The 21,610-nt window shown below is 44.5% G+C and overlaps 4 protein-coding genes across 7 annotated transcripts; 1 reads left to right on the forward strand and 3 right to left on the reverse strand.

Annotated features, from left to right (window-relative positions):
- Window positions 1-620: 620 nt before the first annotated feature.
- Window positions 621-1,309, reverse strand: H257_09964 (hypothetical protein). The gene is made up of 3 exons (XM_009836356.1): window positions 1,149-1,309; window positions 905-1,088; window positions 621-841 (listed from the first exon to the last, which is right to left on the reverse strand). The coding sequence occupies exons 1-3, from the start codon at window positions 1,262-1,264 to the stop codon at window positions 668-670; spliced, it is 474 nt and encodes a 157-aa protein (XP_009834658.1). The 5' UTR covers window positions 1,265-1,309; the 3' UTR covers window positions 621-667.
- A 298-nt stretch (window positions 1,310-1,607) lies between these two features.
- H257_09965 (hypothetical protein) lies at window positions 1,608-2,142 on the forward strand. The gene has a single exon (XM_009836357.1). It carries the CDS (start codon window positions 1,655-1,657, stop codon window positions 2,099-2,101), a length of 447 nt encoding a protein of 148 aa, XP_009834659.1. The 5' UTR covers window positions 1,608-1,654; the 3' UTR covers window positions 2,102-2,142.
- A 221-nt stretch (window positions 2,143-2,363) lies between these two features.
- On the reverse strand, window positions 2,364-9,081 carry H257_09966 (hypothetical protein). The gene is made up of 14 exons (XM_009836358.1): window positions 8,951-9,081; window positions 8,738-8,899; window positions 7,640-8,673; window positions 7,309-7,400; window positions 7,073-7,182; window positions 6,692-6,985; window positions 5,893-6,113; window positions 5,198-5,455; window positions 4,184-5,135; window positions 3,957-4,028; window positions 3,633-3,875; window positions 3,382-3,546; window positions 2,793-3,057; window positions 2,364-2,663 (listed from the first exon to the last, which is right to left on the reverse strand). Exons 1-14 carry the CDS (start codon window positions 9,023-9,025, stop codon window positions 2,458-2,460), a joined length of 4,149 nt encoding a protein of 1,382 aa, XP_009834660.1. The 5' UTR covers window positions 9,026-9,081; the 3' UTR covers window positions 2,364-2,457.
- Window positions 9,082-10,347: 1,266 nt separating this feature from the next.
- Window positions 10,348-21,041, reverse strand: H257_09967 (hypothetical protein). Of its 4 annotated transcripts, none has more exons than XM_009836361.1 (18): window positions 20,596-21,041; window positions 20,426-20,537; window positions 20,179-20,300; window positions 19,585-19,706; window positions 19,415-19,505; window positions 18,849-18,962; window positions 18,145-18,416; window positions 17,079-17,202; window positions 16,318-16,461; window positions 16,012-16,129; window positions 14,750-15,228; window positions 14,366-14,533; window positions 14,169-14,300; window positions 13,869-13,979; window positions 12,604-12,837; window positions 11,914-12,051; window positions 11,140-11,258; window positions 10,348-10,789 (listed from the first exon to the last, which is right to left on the reverse strand). In XM_009836361.1, the coding sequence occupies exons 1-18, from the start codon at window positions 20,989-20,991 to the stop codon at window positions 10,471-10,473; spliced, it is 3,315 nt and encodes a 1,104-aa protein (XP_009834663.1). In that variant the 5' UTR covers window positions 20,992-21,041; the 3' UTR covers window positions 10,348-10,470. The 4 variants fall into 4 exon arrangements, with proteins under 4 accessions (XP_009834663.1, XP_009834664.1, XP_009834662.1 ...); XM_009836362.1 differs by having other exon boundaries at window positions 16,989-17,202; XM_009836360.1 differs by lacking the exons at window positions 10,348-10,789; window positions 11,140-11,258; window positions 11,914-12,051; window positions 12,604-12,837; window positions 13,869-13,979 and having other exon boundaries at window positions 14,033-14,300.
- Window positions 21,042-21,610: the final 569 nt, after the last annotated feature.

Raw genomic sequence — 21,610 nt, forward strand, 5'->3', positions numbered from 1 at the left:
TGATTGTTTCATGTAAACTTTGTGTTATGCCATCCGGATAATATTCAAAGGTCACCATGTGGACTGTTTATAGGCGTCTGAACCTGGACCCTTTGGACGAGCAGTTTCAATGGCGTAAGCACGGGGCTTGTCTGGATGTAGAGTACAGTACACTGGACTATCAGCAAGAAGATCTATACCGGTACTGTACGTATAGTATACATCACCCAAGGTGTTAATTTAGAGCATGAGTTAAACCCTAAAGAGTAGTAAATACTACAGCAATGACGTTTATTTAGGGCATGAGTTAAACCCTAAAGAGTAGTCTGGTTTTATATCATCCTGACCAATCCAATTGCAGTACTGAATCACTGGTCCTCACGCAAACATCGTTTTGCATTGTCAGTGTCAAATGGTCACAACTCGATTATCTTCCTATAGTGCGTACTACTACTATTAATACGTAGTACAGTACTACTAGTACAATCTAGAACCGCAAGACGTACAAGAGATGCATGCATGACACAAAACTCACCACGATGATACTAAAATGATATAATGAGCCTGAATCAACCATGTCGACAGATTCTTGCTGAGTGGTCTCACATTCTGTACATGTTACCTCAACACCATCATTCAAACGTAGATGTGCGTGTTCCAAACATAACAGGAGAATTACTAGTACATATTAATCCATATCGACAGCGTTGTGTCCGTCGGCGTTCTCCTGCGCTTCCATCATCGCTTGGAGTTGCGCGAGCGACGCCGATTCTTCCGACACAATGCCAGAGCTTACAGCTCCGTTGGCCTCGTAGAACGCCACGAGCTCTTCGTTTTCGTCGTCCAGGGCAGAGTCCAGAGGCTACATAATACACACAAGGGATGCACCATATCAGGTCCATTCCACTGGCATGTCAACTTTTACCGTGCGCAGGTCAGCGTTCTTGGCGTTAATGTCGGCGCCGCGGGCCAGCAATATCTGAGCGATCTCAACGCTTTCACAAAAGTGCAAGGGTGTTTCGCTGTCGAAGTCGCTCAACGTAGCCGACGCCCCACCAGCCAGCAAGTATTGCACCAGTTCAGTGTGGTTGTAGCTCACCGCGGCTTGGCTTCACACACGATAATTGTTTGAAGGGACAAATGGTTTGGCATGATAGGGAGATACGTACAGTGGTGTGTAGCCGTTTTCGTCCTGTGCATTCACAGAAGCGCCGCCTTGGAGGTAGGCTGTGACGGCGTCGATGTTGCCGTCGCTAGCAGCGACCCAAATGTTCGCGGTCGCCATGATGTGAAGTTGCTGGTGGTGGTGATGGAAGGGCACAAAAAGTTTTCACCACTGGGCTTATCGTTCAGGTTATTTATTTATACTCTACCAGTTTGACACTTATCGGTGATGGTGAGACATTTGGAATATGACTGGTTAGGACGAACTTCGAGGCTCGATGTGACCAATCAAGAACCTTTCAAAACGAAGTTCGAAGCCAATAATGTAACCGTTCGTTTCAGAATCCCAAACGACGCTAACGTTAATCACCTCAGAGCCTGGTGTAAGCTGCATACTATGTAGAGTAGTAATTGAAATGTAACTTATAGCTCGTCCAAATATAGCCGCACCAAATCCAACTCAACGGGGCTACATATACATACATATCTGTACTCCGTACAACGCGAACCCATGTACGGCGCTTCGTGTCTTGCAGTTCTCGTCCTGTTCTTGAAGTCGTTGTCGTCGGTGGACGCGGCGGACTTGCCTCCAGCGTGCAACATCACGGCATTCGTCCAAGCGTTTGCGCCAGTGATGGCCAGTGCCGCGCTGTGCCAAACTGCCACCAACGTGTCGTTCATGCCCCCCACTGCACCCCTCACCGATGCCAACGTAGCGCTCGTTTGCGCTGCCTCCGAGTGTAAGCCGCTGATTCCCGTAATCAGCCAGATCCCGCCCTGCTCCATCGGACCGGTCGACATGGGCGCGTTCGCCAGCTCCGTCGGGGGGGCGTGCGGCAATGGCACGCGGACGCCCACGACGCCATCGCCAAATCCATCGACGGCTCCCCCGTCGTGGGTTGCCCCTCCGTTGGGCGGCCTTGTACTAGTAGGGCTAACGCTTTTCATGGCGATGTAATTATGTTGTGTTGATTACAGGAGCAACATGTATACATTCACGGGAAAATACAACGTGGAAAGTGTGCAGGAATTGTCAAAACGGCTCATTCTATCGATATACTATTGATGCTAACTACCGGTACTTAGTCAACATTTCTCTTGTTTTTGGTGATACTAGTATCTCATCACGCGTGGTTAGTATTTCCCCTCGAAATAGTATCTGTAAACCGAGCAGCTCGTTTAACGGTGTACAGTCAACGGTTTTTAACTGTAAATCCTACTCACAGTCAGTACATTTGAATTCACATGTATTCCATGGACGATCGTGTGTCTGCCGTGGTGAGTACTACTAGTACTATACGTATACTAGTACTACTACTCGAGTCCCGCCAAGAGTCGTGCCAAGGTCACTGCCACTTGATCGCGAATGTCGTTGCTGGCAAACTCGAGGCTGATCGGTTTGAGTTCGTCCACCACTTGCAGCACCAAGTACGTATCCAACGCCTGGGGATGGCCCGTGCGCGTCAACGCTGGGGTCATCACGTTCGTCACAACGTTTGCAATCGACGATAGCGGGAGCACTACACAAATATATATATCAATACCCAATAAATAATATATATATATATCACTCCAGAGTAATCCAATCATTAACGAAACTCCCATTGCTTGTTTATACAGTAGACGCAATGTTGCAAAACTCGACGGACCTTTGGGGGTTTTACGGTCCTGGGGCTTGGCCAAACAAAGCGCTGCTGGTGGTCGGTTCAATTTACTTGGATATTCCGTGGTGGTGGGGGTGTTCTTATCGGGAGGGGGGAGCAGCCACAACACTCGCCACGACGGGTCACCTTTGCGGACGTTATGCTTGAGTACTGTCATCCCTTGCTTTAACAACATCCGGACCACATCGAATTGGACATTGGAGATCGTGGTAGGAGTTGTATCAATCACCTTGGGCTGCATATCTCGCACCTGGTTCAAAACCCAATACGCCTCCCGTCAATATATATATCATTATATCATTATATATATTAATATATAAATCATTATATATATATATATTAATATATATATTAATATATATATCATTATATATATATTAATATATATATTAATATATATATCATTATATATATATTAATATATATATAGTCAAGCGAAATCAACTATATCCAATATTATAGATTTTTCACTCGAGTACGTGTAAATCCTGCTTAAATGGACAACTCAATCCACACTAGTATGACACAGGAGAAATCAACCAACACACACACAATCTATGGGCACATATCCAACCATGAGGCGCAGCGAGTCGCAGTCGACCGAGTTGATGCCGTACGTCTGGGGCGCGGCGACCACTTGACGAATGAGCATGCGGAAGTGGGCGAGTTGTCGCTCCAATGCGTGGATTTCATTCTCGAATCGGTCGATTTTACCCCGACTAGTCACAGTCGGGTTGTCCTAGTCAAAAAGTCAAAACAAATCACCATGAATCACGAAAAATTCGCAAATAACGAACAACTTCGAGCTCAACATTAACCACATACGTAAAACGGCCGCGCGTCGACGGTGAGCTGCCGCTTGGCCACACGACGGATGCGAGCCAGCTGCGCCAGTACCCACGACATATCGTGCTCTGTCGTAAAGACTGTGGCGGACGTCCCTGACTTGACTTCGATGGGAAGCCCTTTGCCCCCCACCACGTGCAGACTCGAACTTGGGATGACCGCCTCCAGCACGTTCAATGGTGAGTAATTCGGAGGGTTGGAAGTTTGGCTGTTGCTTTCGTCCTAAGCATGATTATATGTATTACGCCGGAGATGGCAAATTCAAAAGTGTAGTTGATTGGCTTTATAATGAGCATGTCGTACTTCGTTGTTGTCGTGTTGCGGGGGGGACGATGCAGCGCCGGCTACGGCAATGTACACGGCACCCAACTCAATCTACCTCAACCAAACAGGTTCAAATCATGTTACGCGTATTTAACATGTCGTGTTTTCTCGACGAGGGGTCATATGTCGGTCGTGGGTAAGTATATACTCGTATACAGCGAGTATGGTATATATATATGCTATGTGAACATGATAGGAGGTCGTACATGTGCATGGAATTCCCCGCTGCGATCTTTGGTGAGTTGTTTTCCTACAATGTTGGGCAACGCTCCGGCGGTAGCGGTGCGGCCAGACACCATCGAGGGGACTGCTTCCGGTCGCTGCGACGTCCATTTCCACGACCCGAGGAACCGGGGGCTCGTGGGTCCGGTGGCGGACGTGTTTTCGGTTGGGGGGATCGTACTAGTAGTACTACTATTCCCACTAGTCCTACTAATACCTTTGGCTGGGGGAGCAACACCCGCGGCCATCGAATCTACGGGGGGACAGTCTTCGCTTTGCCCCCCACTTCGCTCTCGTCCACGAATGTGCTTCATCATAGCTTGAATCACGGGTGCGGCAAGCAGCGACGACAGCACCGTGCGTTCCGGCACCTTGTCGAGCACAAACCTCATATTCCGCAGGACAACTGGGACGTCCACTGTCACCTGGATGTCCTGGGTGACGAGTTTGGACTGGACTGGCTGATTGGAGTCGATCACTTGGTCAAAGGACGCGAACGGGGGCAACGATTGTTCATCATGGTCTTGAGGTTTTTGGGTGGGAATACGACGGGGGGCTTGAAAGAACGGCGTCTTGGTGCAACGAAGAGCAGGGGGGTGATGTACTTCGTCGGTGGCAGCCGACGAGGACGATTGCCGGCAAGTTGTTGTTTCGAGGTGCATGTCGAATCGCCCGAGCACAAGCGCATGCTTCAAGTGCGCAGGCACCACCAGATTGAGGCGGTACTGAACTGCTTGCAAGTGGACCACGAGTTGGTCTTCGGAGGCAGAAGAAGGGGGTGCCACGTCATCCAAAGCAAGGTCCATGGGAAGGACGGCAGAAGAGGCATAACGTGATGTGTTGGTCGCAGAAGGAAAGACAAACGCCACGTATAATTTGGCCAGAGTGGCGTCAATTGTCAGAGATTGCACGCTTGGTTTTGCTTTGTTGGAGTACCTATTCAAAACAGTAAACACATACACGCGATTAGTAGGGGGCCACATGACGCTAATCAGTACCATGACTGCATCGAATGGGGTTTGCACGCAAACAAAGCCGGGTACAGGGCTTGCATCATGGCTGTAGAGTTGGCAAATGTTGCGGCGGTATGCTCGTCGATGGCCGTTGGTGACGTCGTTGTACTCGTTGTAGCAATACCAACTTTGGGTTTCGGAGACGATGCCTCGTCGGGCACAAACACGCTGAGCACATGCAGTTGCATGCGATGATGGGCCTTGTTGTCGGCAGCTTCCACGGCCACCATTTGATCGGTGTAACTAGAATACAATAATACATAACTCCAGCACTTGTTGATATCTGCGACACAGTAGTGAAAAAACTTAGTACACTTTCCAGTGACTTTCCAGCATATTTAAACGATAAAGTATGACAAAATACCACGCACTACAGTATTATTGGACAACATCCAACCCCCCAAATCCCGAAACTCCCAATTATAATAAACTCGAAAATCGATCCTCAGAAGAATCAAATGTCTAAAGAAAATGGAATAAAGAACCGCCTACGCCAATCAAATCATTCGTTCTGTTCAAATTTCTACCAATCCATCCGCATTGGGCAAAACCACAGATATACATACACATGTTTGTAAAGTATAGTGTGTACGAGCTTAAATTGAATCAAAGAATGGATTCGAATGCTATTTGGCGAATCGACTCACAAGTCCAAATTTGGGTGGCATATACAATTGTACCTTTTACGTGTCAGCGCCGGCAACGGAAGGCGAAGTTTGCCCACGAATTGGTTGAACATGGGCCACCGATCAAACAAATTCAGGTGCAAAATGTCTTCGTTCGGGGTGCCTTGGACCTTGAACTCGAACGACTGGGCAACTAATGCGTCGAAATTAGAGTCTGACGACGAGCGCTCGCAGTGCACCAAGTCGCCCGTGTACGGCGTGCCCTTGTGGCCCACCTACAGTACATATATAGAACCGCCACCAACACAACATGAGGACGCACTCTAGTGGTGGTGAGTACGAAGTGTTGATATACATATAAAATATGTACGAGTGTGCGTGTTTGCCTATTGTTGATATAAAGTAGGTAAATATATACTTCCAAGTACATAACAGTGCTGTTGCAACTCCAGTTCCATGTTCACGTACGGTACGTACTGCGTAGTCATTGTGAGGATTTGGAATTGCACTGTTAAATGTACTATATATTTACATTCTTTATATGCGAAAACATACACTCGAACGTATATTATATATATATATATATATATATATATCAACACTTGCGTACACTACAAAACATAGACATAATTGAACAATCACTTGTGTTTGCTACCACTTCCTCTTTCATTTCTAAGCCCATACTAACGTTACTACGTAGTAGTAATAGTAGTAATAATAATCGGTAGGACGTGGGCTTACTCAAGTACAATCAATCAATAGATATATATAGTAGTATATATCAAGAATAGAAGCAAAAACACACACATGCATATATAGTGTATATAATATATACCAATCAACACTAGCGTACCTTGACTTTGCAAAACAGGACCATGGGCTTTGGAATGCCATAAACTCCCACAACAGTCAGCGTCAACCTGCCTTTGATCGCGTTGTGCAGCTTGGTTGTGACCACCGTCTTGTGGTCCTGGAGGGCGAGTTGCCGCACCGCCAGCGCGCGCAGCTTGGCCACAATTATCGGGCGGAAGCTGGCGTCGATGCACAGCTGCCGATGCCACAATTTCTTGGCCTGTGCCGCCGCGCTTGCATTGTCTTCTTTGGGTTGGTGCACTGGTTCTGTAGGACGCAGAGCAATGCTTTCAGCCTACGCTCACAAATATCAATATGAGAATTATAATCATTGAACATGCCAAAAAGATGAAACGTATCGAACTTCAGTAAGTTAGTGTACCGTGTCGATGGGTTTCGATCCAGGGGTATGCCGGGGAAAGCAACGATACAACCCGTACACGCCCGCAAAGATGCCATCGCCAAAATGTGTGACGTGCTTTGGCACAGGTTCTACCATTCATATCGTTTGAGGTGAGGAGTTGTAGACAACGGGGTTAGTTCATCTGACTAAACGAGTACTAGTAGTACTAGTAGTACTAGTAGTACTAGTAGTACTAGTAATAGTAATATTGGTACCTGACGCCAACGTCAGAGATCGATCAAACGGAGCCCGCGCGTCGCTGTCGTTGCCTTTGAAGTCTTCGCGGTACTGCAAAAAGTGGTGGTCTCTACGTCAAGGTTGACAAGTAGATTTTCTAGGGGTATCCAATCGACACAACCCCCTTATATATATATTTACCTACCTACCTACACACACTCAAATGTACAAAGCCATACTGTATGATGTACACCCCCCTCACAAGCCAATATGTCGGAGCACCAACCCAATGCCCCTCCCCAAAGTACCCGACCAAGTCGTCGATACACATTCCAATGCAATAAACCAACCCTACAAAACGTAACGTACGCAGTGCCCGTGGTTTGCCGGATCAAAAACGGCGTGATTTGGCGGCGTAGGGCTGTGTACTGGAGCCCCACGAGCACGAGGTTGAGCGTCGACCGCCATGTGGGCTTGCGGCGCACGGGGTCGTTCAAATCCATCATCACGGCCACAATGGCATAGCGCCACCAGTCCTTCCAGTTGGTTGCTCGCTTGGCTTCCCCCGTCAAGAGGGGGGTGGATTGGACAGGGCGGAATCGGCGGTAGAGGCTGAATCGATCAAACCGATCCACATGGGTAAGAAACGCATCCAGGTACTGGTAATGCGATGGCGCCATGTTCACATGCACTAGCGGTACATGCATCTGGACGGCGAGTTGGATGACTGGCACCAAATTCATTTGGACTCGCACGTCCAACGACAGTGGTTCCAACACCGCCAAGGGAGGGGGGTGCTTGGAGGGGCTTGTAGTAGACGCACTAGTAGTACTAATAGTTCCAAGGGGCGACGTCTTGGTGCCGTCCCGTTCAAACGGCGCGCGAAACGCTATCGCCCTCTCGTCGGGCGACATGTCTTCAAAGCGATCGTCGGATTTCAAATAGATGCTCAATTGAGTCAGCGACAGCTTTTTGTCGTGGGCGAAAGTGGAAGTCGATGGCGTGGATGGAGGCACGACGAGGCTGGCCAAGGTCACGCCCAGAGCATATGACGACGATGATGACGTGGCAGAGTCTACGTCGACCACGTGGTCACTGGTCAGTCCGTCTTCAAATCGAACGTGGATGCGTTCAATGATGATATGGCTGTTTTGAATCAGCGCGACAAGGGACGGAGTCAAAGGGCCCCCTTGGGGGATGGCGCCTCCTCGAGGGGGTTGGTTGTTAGTATGGTGGACAGACGAAGACGATGGGGTCGAGGGGGTAGTAGAGTCGGCGGCGAAGTGATCCAAGAGTAATGTCATGAGGAAGATCTTAGACTGCTCCGCCACGTACAACGAGTCGAGGTCCCACTTTGGCTCCCGGGGAGTGCCCAACAATACACTGACATCGATCAACTCGATCTACAAGGTAAGCCAGCACATGATTAGTCCAGAGGTACTGTACAAGATGTGAGTTGGTTGCCACCTCGGCCGACTGGGTCGTGAGGTGCGCCAGCGGCACGCGCAGGCGTAGTTTGCCGACGCAAAAGCTCTTGAGTTCCACTGGCAACTGTAGCTGCTTGATCTCGTCCGTGTTGAGTTCGAATTGGGTCAACACGACTTCGCCCGATAAACTGAATGACAAGTTCTACACACCACCTCTCAACCCCATGCCCATTTGAAAATGAAGTCCACGAACCTCCTTTTTGAAGTCTTTTACGAATCGACGACAGAATTTGTTGACCAAATTCGCCGCAATGCTCTCGAGGAACATGCTTCGCCAAGCAACGACGTGACTCGATTTGTGTTTCCTGCAGTGGTTGGAAGAACAATAATACGACCACTACTAGGACTTCAGTACGCGACGGTTCACACGATTGAAACCAACCAATGAAAGGCGCCGATCGTATTGTCGTTAAACGAATCAAAGACGAAACGGCACGACGGAGCAACCTCGCCATGCGCAAATTTATAGTCTGGATTTGAAGTAGTACAGTGGAAAAAGGTGCAGTAAGTACATCGATTGGGAAATCTTGTTCGAAGATTCAGAGTACGAATTTCCAGACCCCGTGGATCGAAAAATCTCGCCGACGAATCGAATCACGAATCGACGCTATTGGCTAATCCATTTTTGGATCAATTTGATTGGCTCTTATAGAAAGGAAAGCATATTCAACCAATCAGAACTCGTCCAGCGTGATTCAATATTGATTTGACAAACCAGGCGAATTTTGCAAGTTATAGCGAATTCACAATAATATCCTAGTATCGTTTTCTTTTGTCGTGTATCGACATCGTATCGTATTGACGTTACCTAACGATAAATTTACAGTTAGAAATGTAACAAATGTCTCGCTAGTCGAAAAGTCATGTGCAAGATACTTATATCGAAATCGAATGCGAAGTACATATAGTACCTCGATACGTATCGAATAGTATGGGGCAATAAAAATTGTTGTACGATAATATGTATTGAAGATCGCTGGTTGGCATTGCAAAATGTACCCGATGATGGCTGTCGACACAATGAATCTCTAGGACTTTGCAATGCTAAAATGTTCGCAATACCACAGGAGGGCAAGGTATTGCTTTATTGCCGGCCATCGCCAAATCGCCAAATCGTAATTCAAGGCGCATGAAAGCTAAGACATTCATGATGGATCTAGGTATATACAGTACAGTATACCATCGCTGCTTCGTAGTATGTGATTTTGTAGCTATGGAGTTCATAGGTTCCTCCTATACATACTAGTTCTTACTAGTGTACCCATCCCGTGTACATACCCCCATCGTCGTTTCATACTCGAATTTATTTAGTAGTCCACAGCGTATGTTGTACTATTAATACATTTACTACTACTAGTATTGTCCTTTTACCCAAAATATTTGGACTATTGTGCGGATTCTATGCCAAATCTATCGATCGATTCTATATAAAGATCGTCCAGTGTCACACTAATTTCAATCACACACGAATTCGATGTTGAATTATTCTTCGAAAAGTGGCTTTGATTGGGTAGTTGATTCATGTTTTGTGTTTTGATTGGTCGATATATCGATCGATTCTCTGCCGATTAGGTGCGGATTGAACTCCAATTTCGAATCGAATGAACAATAGTACCTGAATACTGTAAATCCTCGTCTCAATTCAGGACGTCCACTAACTACTACACAATACTAGTCCTATAGTAGCCAGCCCCGAATTTAACTTTTAGCTTGTCATTGCAACGTAGAAAACACTTGCTGGTCTTCGTCAGACAAGGTCGTCCACGCTGCTTGCACGGCTTCCGGTGGAAACGAAGTCTGAATATGGCGCAACACCGTCGCGAGTCGCGCCTTCGTGTCGTCGTCCAGCACCGGGTCAAACTCTTCGTCCAAGTCTAGGGCCAGAATTTCCGCGAATTTCTTGAGCACGAGCGGCAAATTGGCAAAGTTGTCGCCCAGGAGGTCCATGTTGGCATTTTCTACCATCGACACAAACTCAGCGTGCACTGTACGCGCTTCGATGGCATCGGATTGCAGCGGCAGGCAGTTCAACCTACCAAGAATTGAGGAATAAAGATAAATACTATTGTGCTTTCGAGTGAAATTTCATTGTGGTGTGGTTTCTCGTTGGAATTTAAATCGATTTAATTGGCTACCTCCGATGAGCTCAAAATTATTAGCCAATCAAAACCCATTTCTCAATGAAATTCAACCAATCAGATCGATTGTGGATCGGCTTCGTCGGCGCGATTGATTCGATTGCACCCCAAAATTGTATCAAATCGACAATAATAATATAACAAAACTTTTGAAAGGGATGGCAAAAACGTCGGTATATGAGGTTGGTTTTAGAGATGATGATATATATATATATATATATATATATGGTATATTATTTATTACCATAGACTCAACAGCGTCGGTGCATCCACCAAGTGCGCACGATACAAGCAGAACTTGCCCACCGCCGACACGCAGTTGTCCCGCGCCGACGCTTGGTCGGTTTCTACTTGATCGTGCTCCTATTTCCCATATGTATGCATTATTATCCAAATATGTCAAATTTGGGGATATTGTTGTAAAACGAGCAAAACAGTATGGTACTTTTCAGCCTATTATTTGGGGGATTGATGCCAACTAATCGAGCAAAGGAGTAGGATTGGCTATAAAGAATGAAGGTTGAAATATGATTGGCTAAAAATATTGATTGTTGAAGTATTGCAGTCTCAAAGATACCTCTTCAACTCAGTTTATATGACATTTCGAAGGTCCAGCGATTGTTCGGCGGTTGATTCAACCAATCGAGAGGAGAGTTAGAACACACAATATGATTGGCGAAAAAAACATGAAAGTTGCACTATGATTGGCTAACGAGAACGAATGCTGTCATGCAGTCCCGAAGATACCTCTTACACTAAGTTTTATATGATATTCCGCAGGTTCATTCAACCAACATATGGAACCTGCAATACGCTGAAAATTACGAAATGAATTGAAAATGTCAAGTTATATGATATATATATATATCGATATTTGGTGGTCAAGTCCCAAAATCCATGAAACACACGGCAGCCACACAAATCAGCAGCGAATACAACATGTCGAGAGAACATATATACAATATGATAAATATATATTTACGAGTAACATATATATATATGAAATATATAGTTATACCAGAGCTTGAATACAGGTCCACACACGTTGCAACGTCGCGACGCAATGTGGTTCGAACGCCGGCCCTCCATGTTGGGCGCAAATGCCAGCGCCATACGCCGCCGCTCGAATCACACACGGATTGCTATCTTCCAAGCTCTACAATGACATCATAAATATATATATATAACCCAAGATATATCTTCCCATATTATATGTATCTGCTCTAGGAAGGAAAACAAATGAACAATCGCGCCAAATATAATGACTCCAATGATAAAAGAATCGTAAATTATTTCATTATTCCAATTGTATACACTGTTGTATACTTGGTCATTGAATATATATCATAAAACTATATTTACGTTGTATTGTGGATTTGGTACAAATTTCCAGACCCCGTCGAATCGAATAATCTCGCCGCAGAATCGAATAATCACGAATCGACGGTATTGGCTAATCCAATTTGAGTGGATTTGATTGGCTCTTACAGAAAGGACAAGTATATTCAACCAATCAGAACTCCACTGTGATTGATTCATCTTGATTAGACAAATCGCGCGAATTTTGCAAGTTTATAGCGAATTCACAATAAATAAATAAATATATATATATGTCATGGCGCAGCAGATCAACGATACATAAACAATAGTAGGAGGCAGGCAGTATTTACAACTTACTCCATATAAACCAAGAATTGAGGTCACGTACATTCCAGAGGTGGGTGAGCAGCGACGGCAGAATCGGCGGCACGGCGGCACCCCCAAACTCGAGCACGTCGTCGAGAATGCAGATAAAATGCGCCCGAATCTCCGCTGGAAACGACGGGTCCAAGTACGCACTGATCACTGGCGCAATATGCTGCACGAACAACGGCACACTGTCCTGCTTGTATTGCTTGATGCTCCACCCGATCGCATCGACAATATTTTGCAAAATCGCTTCCTAGATAATAGTAATATTGTTGGGTTTAAATAACTGGAGCGACGTGCCGAATGTGTATCGACACCACCAATCAAGTTATAGGAAATGATATCAGTTCAACCAATCGACAACTCATTCATTACAGTGTGAAAAGGAAACAAATAGTGTGATGGACATATCTGCTGGACATGTTTGTAGTCGATCGATGGATTTGGCAAATTAGCACAAAGTCCAAATTTTAACTGAAAGAAAGACGATATGTGCATGGATGGATCTGGATCGTTTTATATCACGTACACACGTGTGCCTCCAAACCAGTATATATATATATATATATATATATATAAATGGACAATATGTATATATATAAATGGACAATATATATATATATCGAATTTGGAGTGGGCAACTGCTCTCAATCGAATGTGAGCCGCAGCATGCAATCGGCAGACAATCGATGATCGAGTCATCAACACCCACAACACGATCAAGTGGCAAATATCATTCTCGCTTCCACATCGAATTAGTGTGGGACGTAACTATTAGTGTGAAACTGGACGTTTATTACATACAAAAATCGGTACAAACAACAATCGATCGATGGAATTGGCAAATCAGCATACAAATCCAGTTACGGCGGAAAGGTCAATCAATATATATATATAGTCCTTTCTATATATATATATATATAGTCCTTTCTATATATATATATATAGGTATGGAAACGACATGGGCATACCCTGCGATACGAAAAATAAAGCACAAATGTCCATTTATAAAATGACAAAATGAGTTAAAAGATTTATAAAGATTGAATGGACGAACAAATAATCAAGGTACGATCACTGTAATATACCACATAGAGGTACGAGATATGGTCATACTAAACAACGTTTCTATCGGAAATCAATATTTATAGATTGTATTTTCATCTAAAGGTATATATAGTACACGATTCTAAATGATCGATTACCCAATATGGCTATACAAACTGTAAGACAAAAAAAGATAAAAATACAATGACCAATTATCGCGATTCCATATTCACGTACTTCGTCTTCTGCGTTGACTTCTTCGTCATCTTCGTCGTTTGCTGATTCAGTCAAGTTTTGCACCCGGCGCAATACACTGGCATGGGACACGGCCAATAGTTTGTCATATACCTATATATATATATATATATATATATAATACAATATAGCAAGTATTCATGATAATACGAAAAATATATCCTTTATCATGGCACACGACAACAATGTGTCATCCATGACCAACCAGCCCCACATTGAAAGTGATTCATTTATATCATTAGTGGTAGTAGTAGTAGGATTAGTAGGTTAGTAGTACTATACCGTGGGCAAATGCGACAGTGGGATGCCGATGCGGACGCCGTTGTCGGCGGCATTTCTCGCCGCTTCCAACACACTCGCCACCGCTTCCGACAAGCCCACGATGCACTCCAAGTCGGTTTCTTCGATCAACGCCTAGAGATATTTGGTCAAACACGGGACTACTAGTAGTAGTAGTCCAGCTAGTAATACTAGCGTACAGTCAAGAGCGGCTCGAAAATCAGTTCCAGCACGTGCTGGGGCGTGGCAGACGACACATCCGAGCCAGCGATCGCCGCGTCGAGTAACTTGGCCAACGACAAACCACTGAGCATGCGGACTGTGTCGAGGTACTCAAACTGGAGCAGCGGAACAATCACTTGCAGCGCCTACACCCACCACAATTACCTCATATTAGTCACTGTTACGTTATATTTGGACAATGTTGATAGTTTTGGGGGGCTGGTTGTTGAAATCCCCAAGGCAGTGTGAACAGAGCACGATGATTGGATAAAAAGAGAATGCTTGGCCAACACTGAAACTTCAAGATATATATATATGAAACAACGACGAGTAACAAGTATTTCTCCAAGATATCCACGTACAGGCTCAACATAGGGCAAGAAGGACCCACGGAGGTCGAGAGCTAATTGGTAGATCATATTGAGCCCCAGCTCTTTATCTTGCAAGGCGCTGGTTTGAATCTGCAGCTTCTTCTTGCCCTGGCCTGGTACGTCCACGGCAATCTCTTGAATTCCGTCGTCGTCATTCTCGCCATCATTCTTTTCATTGGTCGCTTCGTTCCAGTCAACCAACACCACGTCGGGCTTGGTGGCGGCTTGGTGCAGCAACTTGGGCACAATCAGAGGCAAATACGTGGCGAAATCCTCCTGAAGCACGCTCGCAATGCGGACACACGCCTGCGTCAGGTACTGCATCTCGACGCCGCTGTCGCCCGTGTCATGGCAGAGTAAAATGTCCATCACGGCCTTGGCATCAGTATAAAACGCATCTTTTCCCACAGCTTGCCCAATCAACGCCACGCATTCCATCGCTTTCCCACGCAACAACGCATACGACTTGCCTAACCACACACAATGATTTAGAGTATATATTGTCTCAATTGGACAAACGAGCACAAGAACCAACATTGGCAGACAATCGATATTTCAACCAATCAAAACCCCAGATCAAGAATCAAGTGGCCAATCCCTTCGACAAAAGTCAACAACCAAATTAGTGTGTGATACTGAAATTAGTGTGATACTGGACGATCTTTGGCAGTACAAAGAATCGATCATCGATAGAATACATTATCGATTTTCAAACTTGGAGTGAGTCGAATCGATGATCGACCAATCAAAAACAAGAAAACTACTCAAGTGGCCAATCAAATGCACTCGTTGAACCCATTCAACATCGACTTGGAGTGCTGGAATTCGCGTGAAGGGTGACATTTGGCTGAAAGGATCAATATATATATATATATGTAGACCCCCCCCACAAATAAGTGTGATCCGAAACAACCTGATCGTGTTTAAACCGAATGGTTTTAAGGATAAAACGTCATGGAGAGCATGGTCAACTCAAACGACAGCAGAAAAACTATACCATGCTTCAAAGCATTCAGCAGCCTGTACATTATATATTCCACATTTGAATTACTCTAGAGAATGCGTTTAGTACTACTACATATACTATTCCTTAAGTGTACAGTTCCTCGAAATTTATATATATATCTACTGAAGAATCAACACGAGTCGTTGGTGGACGGCGGTTCGCTGTTTACCAATTTAGATGGCATCGATATATATATATATATATGGTGATGCAAGGGTTGATATAAAGATGCCGTGATTTTTTTTACCTTTGGATTGCATTAACAGTTGCGCAGCAACTGGCATAAACACACTGTAATGCAAGACAAACGCGTCGCCGACCACTTTCGCCACACACGCGACGGCCGTGATCGCTTGTTCTTGTACCTATCCACATAAAAAAATATATATATCATGTTACAGTATATATCATCCCATGATCCACAGAACCGGTTGGTGAACACTGAACCCATTGCATAATATGTATATATATACGACAGTGGACATCATTCTAGCTACGCCCATCCTTGTCGAATACTACTTGGACTAGTAGTAGTACTAGTAGTACTAGGTACCTGGCGGGGACTGGTTTGCAAGGTGCGAAAAAGGGCCGACAGAATCGGGTCCAGCAGCGACAGCACGTATTGTGTGCGACAGTGTTGGGGGTGGCAGAAGTTGCTCATCGCGGACGCCGCGGACCCGCGATTGCGCAGGACAGGCTATCCAATTATATTAAATACACAAGCCAACACTTTGTGACATCAATATATATATATATATATATTCATTGTGAATAGAATATTGTATACACGACACAAGTATGTCCCCTTCTTTGATGTACAGAGGTTTGTTGTTTCAAGTAGTTTTCAAAAAATATTGTCAAATCCGTTCCCATTTGGGACTTGCCAGTCGAAAATATATATCGAATGAATGAGGCAATTTCAAAAGCCAATCGAATTACACTGTTGAGAATCATGGATCATTATAGTTTGGCCCAGCCTACAGAATATTATATGTATACCATATATAGAGTAAGCTTAAGATCTGACACCAATCGAACCCAAGTCCATATATTTCCGCGAGCAGGGCAATATCATGAGCCAAACATAATCAATGGGACCTCTTGTGTTACTTTTTGTATAGGAAGTATGGCAGTAAACAATCGCAGCAAAAGAGGTAAACAAGTCGGAATCCTGTATGAATACTACTTAAAACCATTACTTTATTTTCTAAAGATAGCATCTACCTGGTGCTTGAAACAGGCCCGTACTCCAGAGTATGACATGAATCCACGTTTATAAATGAAACCAAGGCATATATATAATATATATCGTACGTCGGACAAGAGCGGCACCAACGTGGGCAGGACATACGCATGGTACTTGGTCTGGAAGTTCTTGCCTCGCTCGACAACGCCAAAGTCCCTTGCGAATTGGCCCACGCAAAACAAGGCAGCGTGGCTACATTTACAAAATATATATATATTAATAAATCAGTCACTTGTTGTCATAGAATTAAATGAAGTTTTATCAAATGGATAATGTCCTAGACAATCAATGTGCACGAACGAGGGATTTCAACCAATCATCGAGTAGTGTATAATATGGCCCCACATGTTGGCCCAGTCAAAACATGCATTGTCAATCCAATGTGTATATATTGAAGAAGCTTAAAATCCGACTCACTGTAATATATATATTTATCGAATCACGTGTCATGTCCAAATTTCAGCGAAAAGGACAATATGTGCACCAACTATTATTATTTTCAACGGAATATGACACTAAACTGATAGAATGATATTGAATAAATAGACACAAGCATCGGCAATAGTAGTATGTAGTAGTAGCCAATCCAATTGCACGAAATAACCCCCCTCCTCCACATCGAATTAGTGTATAACTTCATATAGTGTGATACTCCAAGCACCCCACGTTAACGTTTTACATACAACATTCAAAGACTCGAGCGATATAGAGAGGGCGAAACACGTCCAACTTAATGACTCAAAGTAGACACAATATAAAATATGGACTTTCGTATAGGTAATATGGACTTAGGTATAGGTCAAAGTAGACACAATATCAAATACCAGTATGGTCTTAGGTATAGATCAAATATGGACTTCGGTATAGATCAAATATGGACTTAGGTATAGGTCAAATATAGACACAATATCAAATATGGACTTAGGTATAGGTCAAAGTAGACACAATACCAAATATGGACTTAGGTATAGATTTTTATAAATAAAATATTAAAAGAGTTTTATAAGATCAAAGTAGACACAATATCCAATATGGACTTTCGTATAGGTCAAAGTAGACACAAATATGGATTAGTACAACAGGCAACCAACCATTCTACTCCAAAAGCGTAAATTGACAAGGATAAATGTATACCGAACACGGGGGTGGTTGTTGGGGTCTTGAAGCTTGGCGAGAATACGAGGCAGCCACACATCCAATGCTTGAAACAAATGATCCTTCGACCCTTCCGCCATGAGACCCAGGGCGTACAACGCTGCATGCTGACGCTGCCACGTCACGTCTTCGAGGTACTGCGCAACGAACGGCAGGATCAACGGCACAATCACTTTGCCGCCCACAGAGTGCGCGACGCGATCGATGGCCACGGCGCCAGCGTCACACATGTCCGTGGCTTCGTCGTGTTTCTATGTATACCACATCGAAGATGTTAATATATATATATATATATATATTGCCACGAATATCAATGAATACACTTTATACGTCTTCCTATTTTATCACATATATATATATATATCCTATTTTATCACGTATATATATATATATATATACGTGATAAAATAGGAAGATGTAACGAACGCTAGTTGGCGACTGTATCTTCAAACACAACACTTTTTTCTATTTTTTATAAATGTTTTTTGTCATTTATTTATAAATACATCTTAAATTGTTTTCAGCATCCAACGATATCGGTCGTAGTCTGCATGTCTATTGCTCGGAGTGCAGAAAAAAAGAATGCAACATCGAGGAACGTTGACAATCACAATAAACATATTTGAATAATAATATTGTAGATAAGATAAATATGAATAATATTATTCGAATAATCGACGTACGATGTCGTCGAATTGATCCACCCAAGCAGGGACGTCTTCGAGTTCGGCTAGTAGCGCGAGCAGACAAGGCACAACCGCTTCCAGCAATGCCTTGGAAGACCGAAACAGTTGCGTCTATACATTATCGTTCATATATATATATATATATGAGATATACTTGCCACAAACAATTCAAACTTTATAGCTAGAACTTGATCTGTGACATATCGTAGGTCTGTTTACGATATAGAAAGGGTAAAAATCGATGAACAAGGTTGGCTGCAATGGCAATATATATATATTGTTGTGTTTATCCTAAACTGGAGAATAATGACGAATCGACACACGACCAAATAATAAATGACCCGAAGAATGTATGTAGTCCATCCGAATGCAGGGAAAAACACCCACCCTCATCCAACTCGAATTAGTGTGTGACTTCAAAATTAGTGTGATTCGAATACAACGTTGTTGTTTATGACATACAAACTGGAGTATGCATTCACAGCAATCTATAGATTTGGCGATATTCATCCCAAATATCCATTGTTTTTGATCTATATTTGTGAACAATATGCATCACGTACAGCATGTTCACAGAGCGCCAACAGACATTCCAAGGCCAACGTGCGGGTTTCCGGGGACAAGGACTGCGCTTGGGTCGTCGATAGCATCGCACTATTATAGATGAATAAATGAATAGATGAACAAGGCCTTCACGGCGACTAATAGATGAAATAGATGAACGACGACGTACTTTCCCACGAGGTCGGTATGCAGCAAGAGCAAGGACGGATGGACTTCGGTGATGGCCAAGAACGACGTCAGAAGATCTCGCGCAGCCCCTTCGTCGCCGTTGTGCAGCAATCCTTCAAGCAACTACAGAAAACAGAGTCAGGTGTTGATATTGACCAATCAAAACCCACAACACGAATCCAGTAGCCAATCAGCTTCACTCTTCAACGACCGAAGTACAGAGAACCGAGTAGGAACTCGCGCACAGTGGTATTTTGAAACATATGGGGAATTGTATGCGAATGCGCAAGTTGTGATTCCGAGTACGAATTATAATTTTGCAATCAGATCAATTGATCTGATTAATTTTATTAAGTCCAATCATACAATTTACAAACTTTTTATGAGCATACCATTGGTTAAAATATAAAATATGAAAAAAATACTATTGGTTGACGTCGGAATTGATGAATGCTCCATGGAAAAAAATAGTGTCGATACCACTGTGCGCGAGTTGGGTGTGATTGAAATTAGTGTGGACGATCTTTACAAGATTTGGCAAAAAATCAGCACAAAAGTTCAAATTTCGGCGAAAAGAAAGACAATGTGGACACACCTGCAGAAACGGCGGCAGGATCTGCGAGAACGGCTGCAATGCGTCGTTGGACTCCAAATGCAACACAAACGCCGACAACGCCTTCCACGCGGCCACGCGGGATGCCTTGGACGCCGTGGAAGCTATATCACGCATGGTAAGTTCCAAGCAGGAGAAAGGGGTGAACATGCATCGCAAATACTGTACATTCCCAGCATGTTGTTCGAGGAGGACGAAGAAGATATGGGGAGTCAGTCGCGGTACGTACATGAGATGAAGGACGTAAACAAGTGAGTGAGCTGTTCGTGGTGGACTTTGAGGGTCGCGCCCGTGTATTCGGCGAGCATGGCGAGAACGTCCAGCGCGGTCACTTGGATGCTCTATTCGACGGGGATGAAAGGTAACCATGAAGATGTCACATGAGTCGACGAAAGGTACCGCATCGGGACTTTGGGTGAGGTGGACCATGGACGGCAACAATTCCGGCCAGGACGCATCTTGGCGCGCAATTTGAGCGACGACATGGGACACTTTACGCCGAATCGACGGCTGCGATTCCTGCACGAGCGTTGCCAACAGTTGCGCCTTCATCTGTGCACGGTACGCTGCATCGTTTGGGAGTCCTTCCGTCTCCACGAGGCGGCGGAGGAGCACAGGTGCGAACGTGCGGGTCTCCACGTCCGACGGATTGGTTTGAACGCTCGTCAACGTGAGCAGCGCCGTGGCCAGTTCCACGGGTTGACGCGCCTTGATCTGCGTGTACGTGGACTCTGCTTGATGCCGAACGGCGTTGTCATTGCTCAGGAGCGCGCGGATGACGTCGGTGTGCAGCATGGTCTGTTGTCGTCGTGGGCTGTTGTCGCGCGCAACGTGTGACTGGTAATCAAAACCTCAAGGTGCGGACGAGTTATAATCATGGGCAAAGTGTTATAATTCAAATGATGGCAATTGATGCGTGCTATACTGTTATCATAGTATAACTCTGAGTTATAACACGTTGTACAGAGTTCATTGCTTCAGGTTTTAGTGTTAACGTATGTTATCGTTTCACATGTCAATGGTTTCGGGGGTCAATGTATAGTGTACTGTACAGTGTACTCGTACTGTACTGTACAGTGTATACTACGTAGTACAGTGCTACAGTATACTGGCATGTACAGTTGTGAGTTTTTTCGAGTTTACTGTACAGTGTACTCGTACTGTACTGTACATTGTACAGTACAGTGTATACTACGTAGTACAGTACTATACTGGCATGTTACACTTGTGAGTTTTTTCGAGTTTACTGTACATTGCTCATGTGTTGTCAAGAGCGTCATGTGATGGATGAATGAGGTGCCAACAAGAGCATCCCCCAACTACAGAGTATATTACTAGTAAATCACAACACGAGCCACTTCACAGGCTAGTTGACGGTACAGTACATATGTACACTACGTGATGCTGGTCGCCC

Source organism: Aphanomyces astaci (genome assembly GCF_000520075.1).
Source record: "Aphanomyces astaci strain APO3 unplaced genomic scaffold supercont1.25, whole genome shotgun sequence".
Lineage (NCBI taxonomy): Eukaryota > Oomycota > Saprolegniomycetes > Saprolegniales > Verrucalvaceae > Aphanomyces > Aphanomyces astaci.

Coding starts and splice junctions, on each gene's coding strand:
- H257_09966 (XM_009836358.1), bottom strand. CDS start 9,025: ATGTTCCTCGAGAGCATTGCGGCGAATTTGGTCAACAAATTCTGTCGT. Junction 3,547..3,632: donor TCGACGCGCGGCCGTTTTAC/GTATGTGGTTAA, acceptor CTTTTTGACTAG/GACAACCCGACTGTGACTAG. Junction 3,058..3,381: donor GCGACTCGCTGCGCCTCATG/GTTGGATATGTG, acceptor GTTTTGAACCAG/GTGCGAGATATGCAGCCCAA.
- H257_09967 (XM_009836362.1), bottom strand. CDS start 20,991: ATGCTGCACACCGACGTCATCCGCGCGCTCCTGAGCAATGACAACGCC. Junction 18,963..19,414: donor TGGCGCTCTGTGAACATGCT/GTACGTGATGCA, acceptor GATAATGTATAG/ACGCAACTGTTTCGGTCTTC. Junction 16,130..16,317: donor TGCAAACCAGTCCCCGCCAG/GTACCTAGTACT, acceptor TTATGTGGATAG/GTACAAGAACAAGCGATCAC.
- H257_09964 (XM_009836356.1), bottom strand. CDS start 1,264: ATGGCGACCGCGAACATTTGGGTCGCTGCTAGCGACGGCAACATCGAC. Junction 1,089..1,148: donor GAAAACGGCTACACACCACT/GTACGTATCTCC, acceptor TCGTGTGTGAAG/CCAAGCCGCGGTGAGCTACA. Junction 842..904: donor AGAACGCTGACCTGCGCACG/GTAAAAGTTGAC, acceptor TGTATTATGTAG/CCTCTGGACTCTGCCCTGGA.
- H257_09965 (XM_009836357.1), top strand. CDS start 1,655: ATGTACGGCGCTTCGTGTCTTGCAGTTCTCGTCCTGTTCTTGAAGTCG.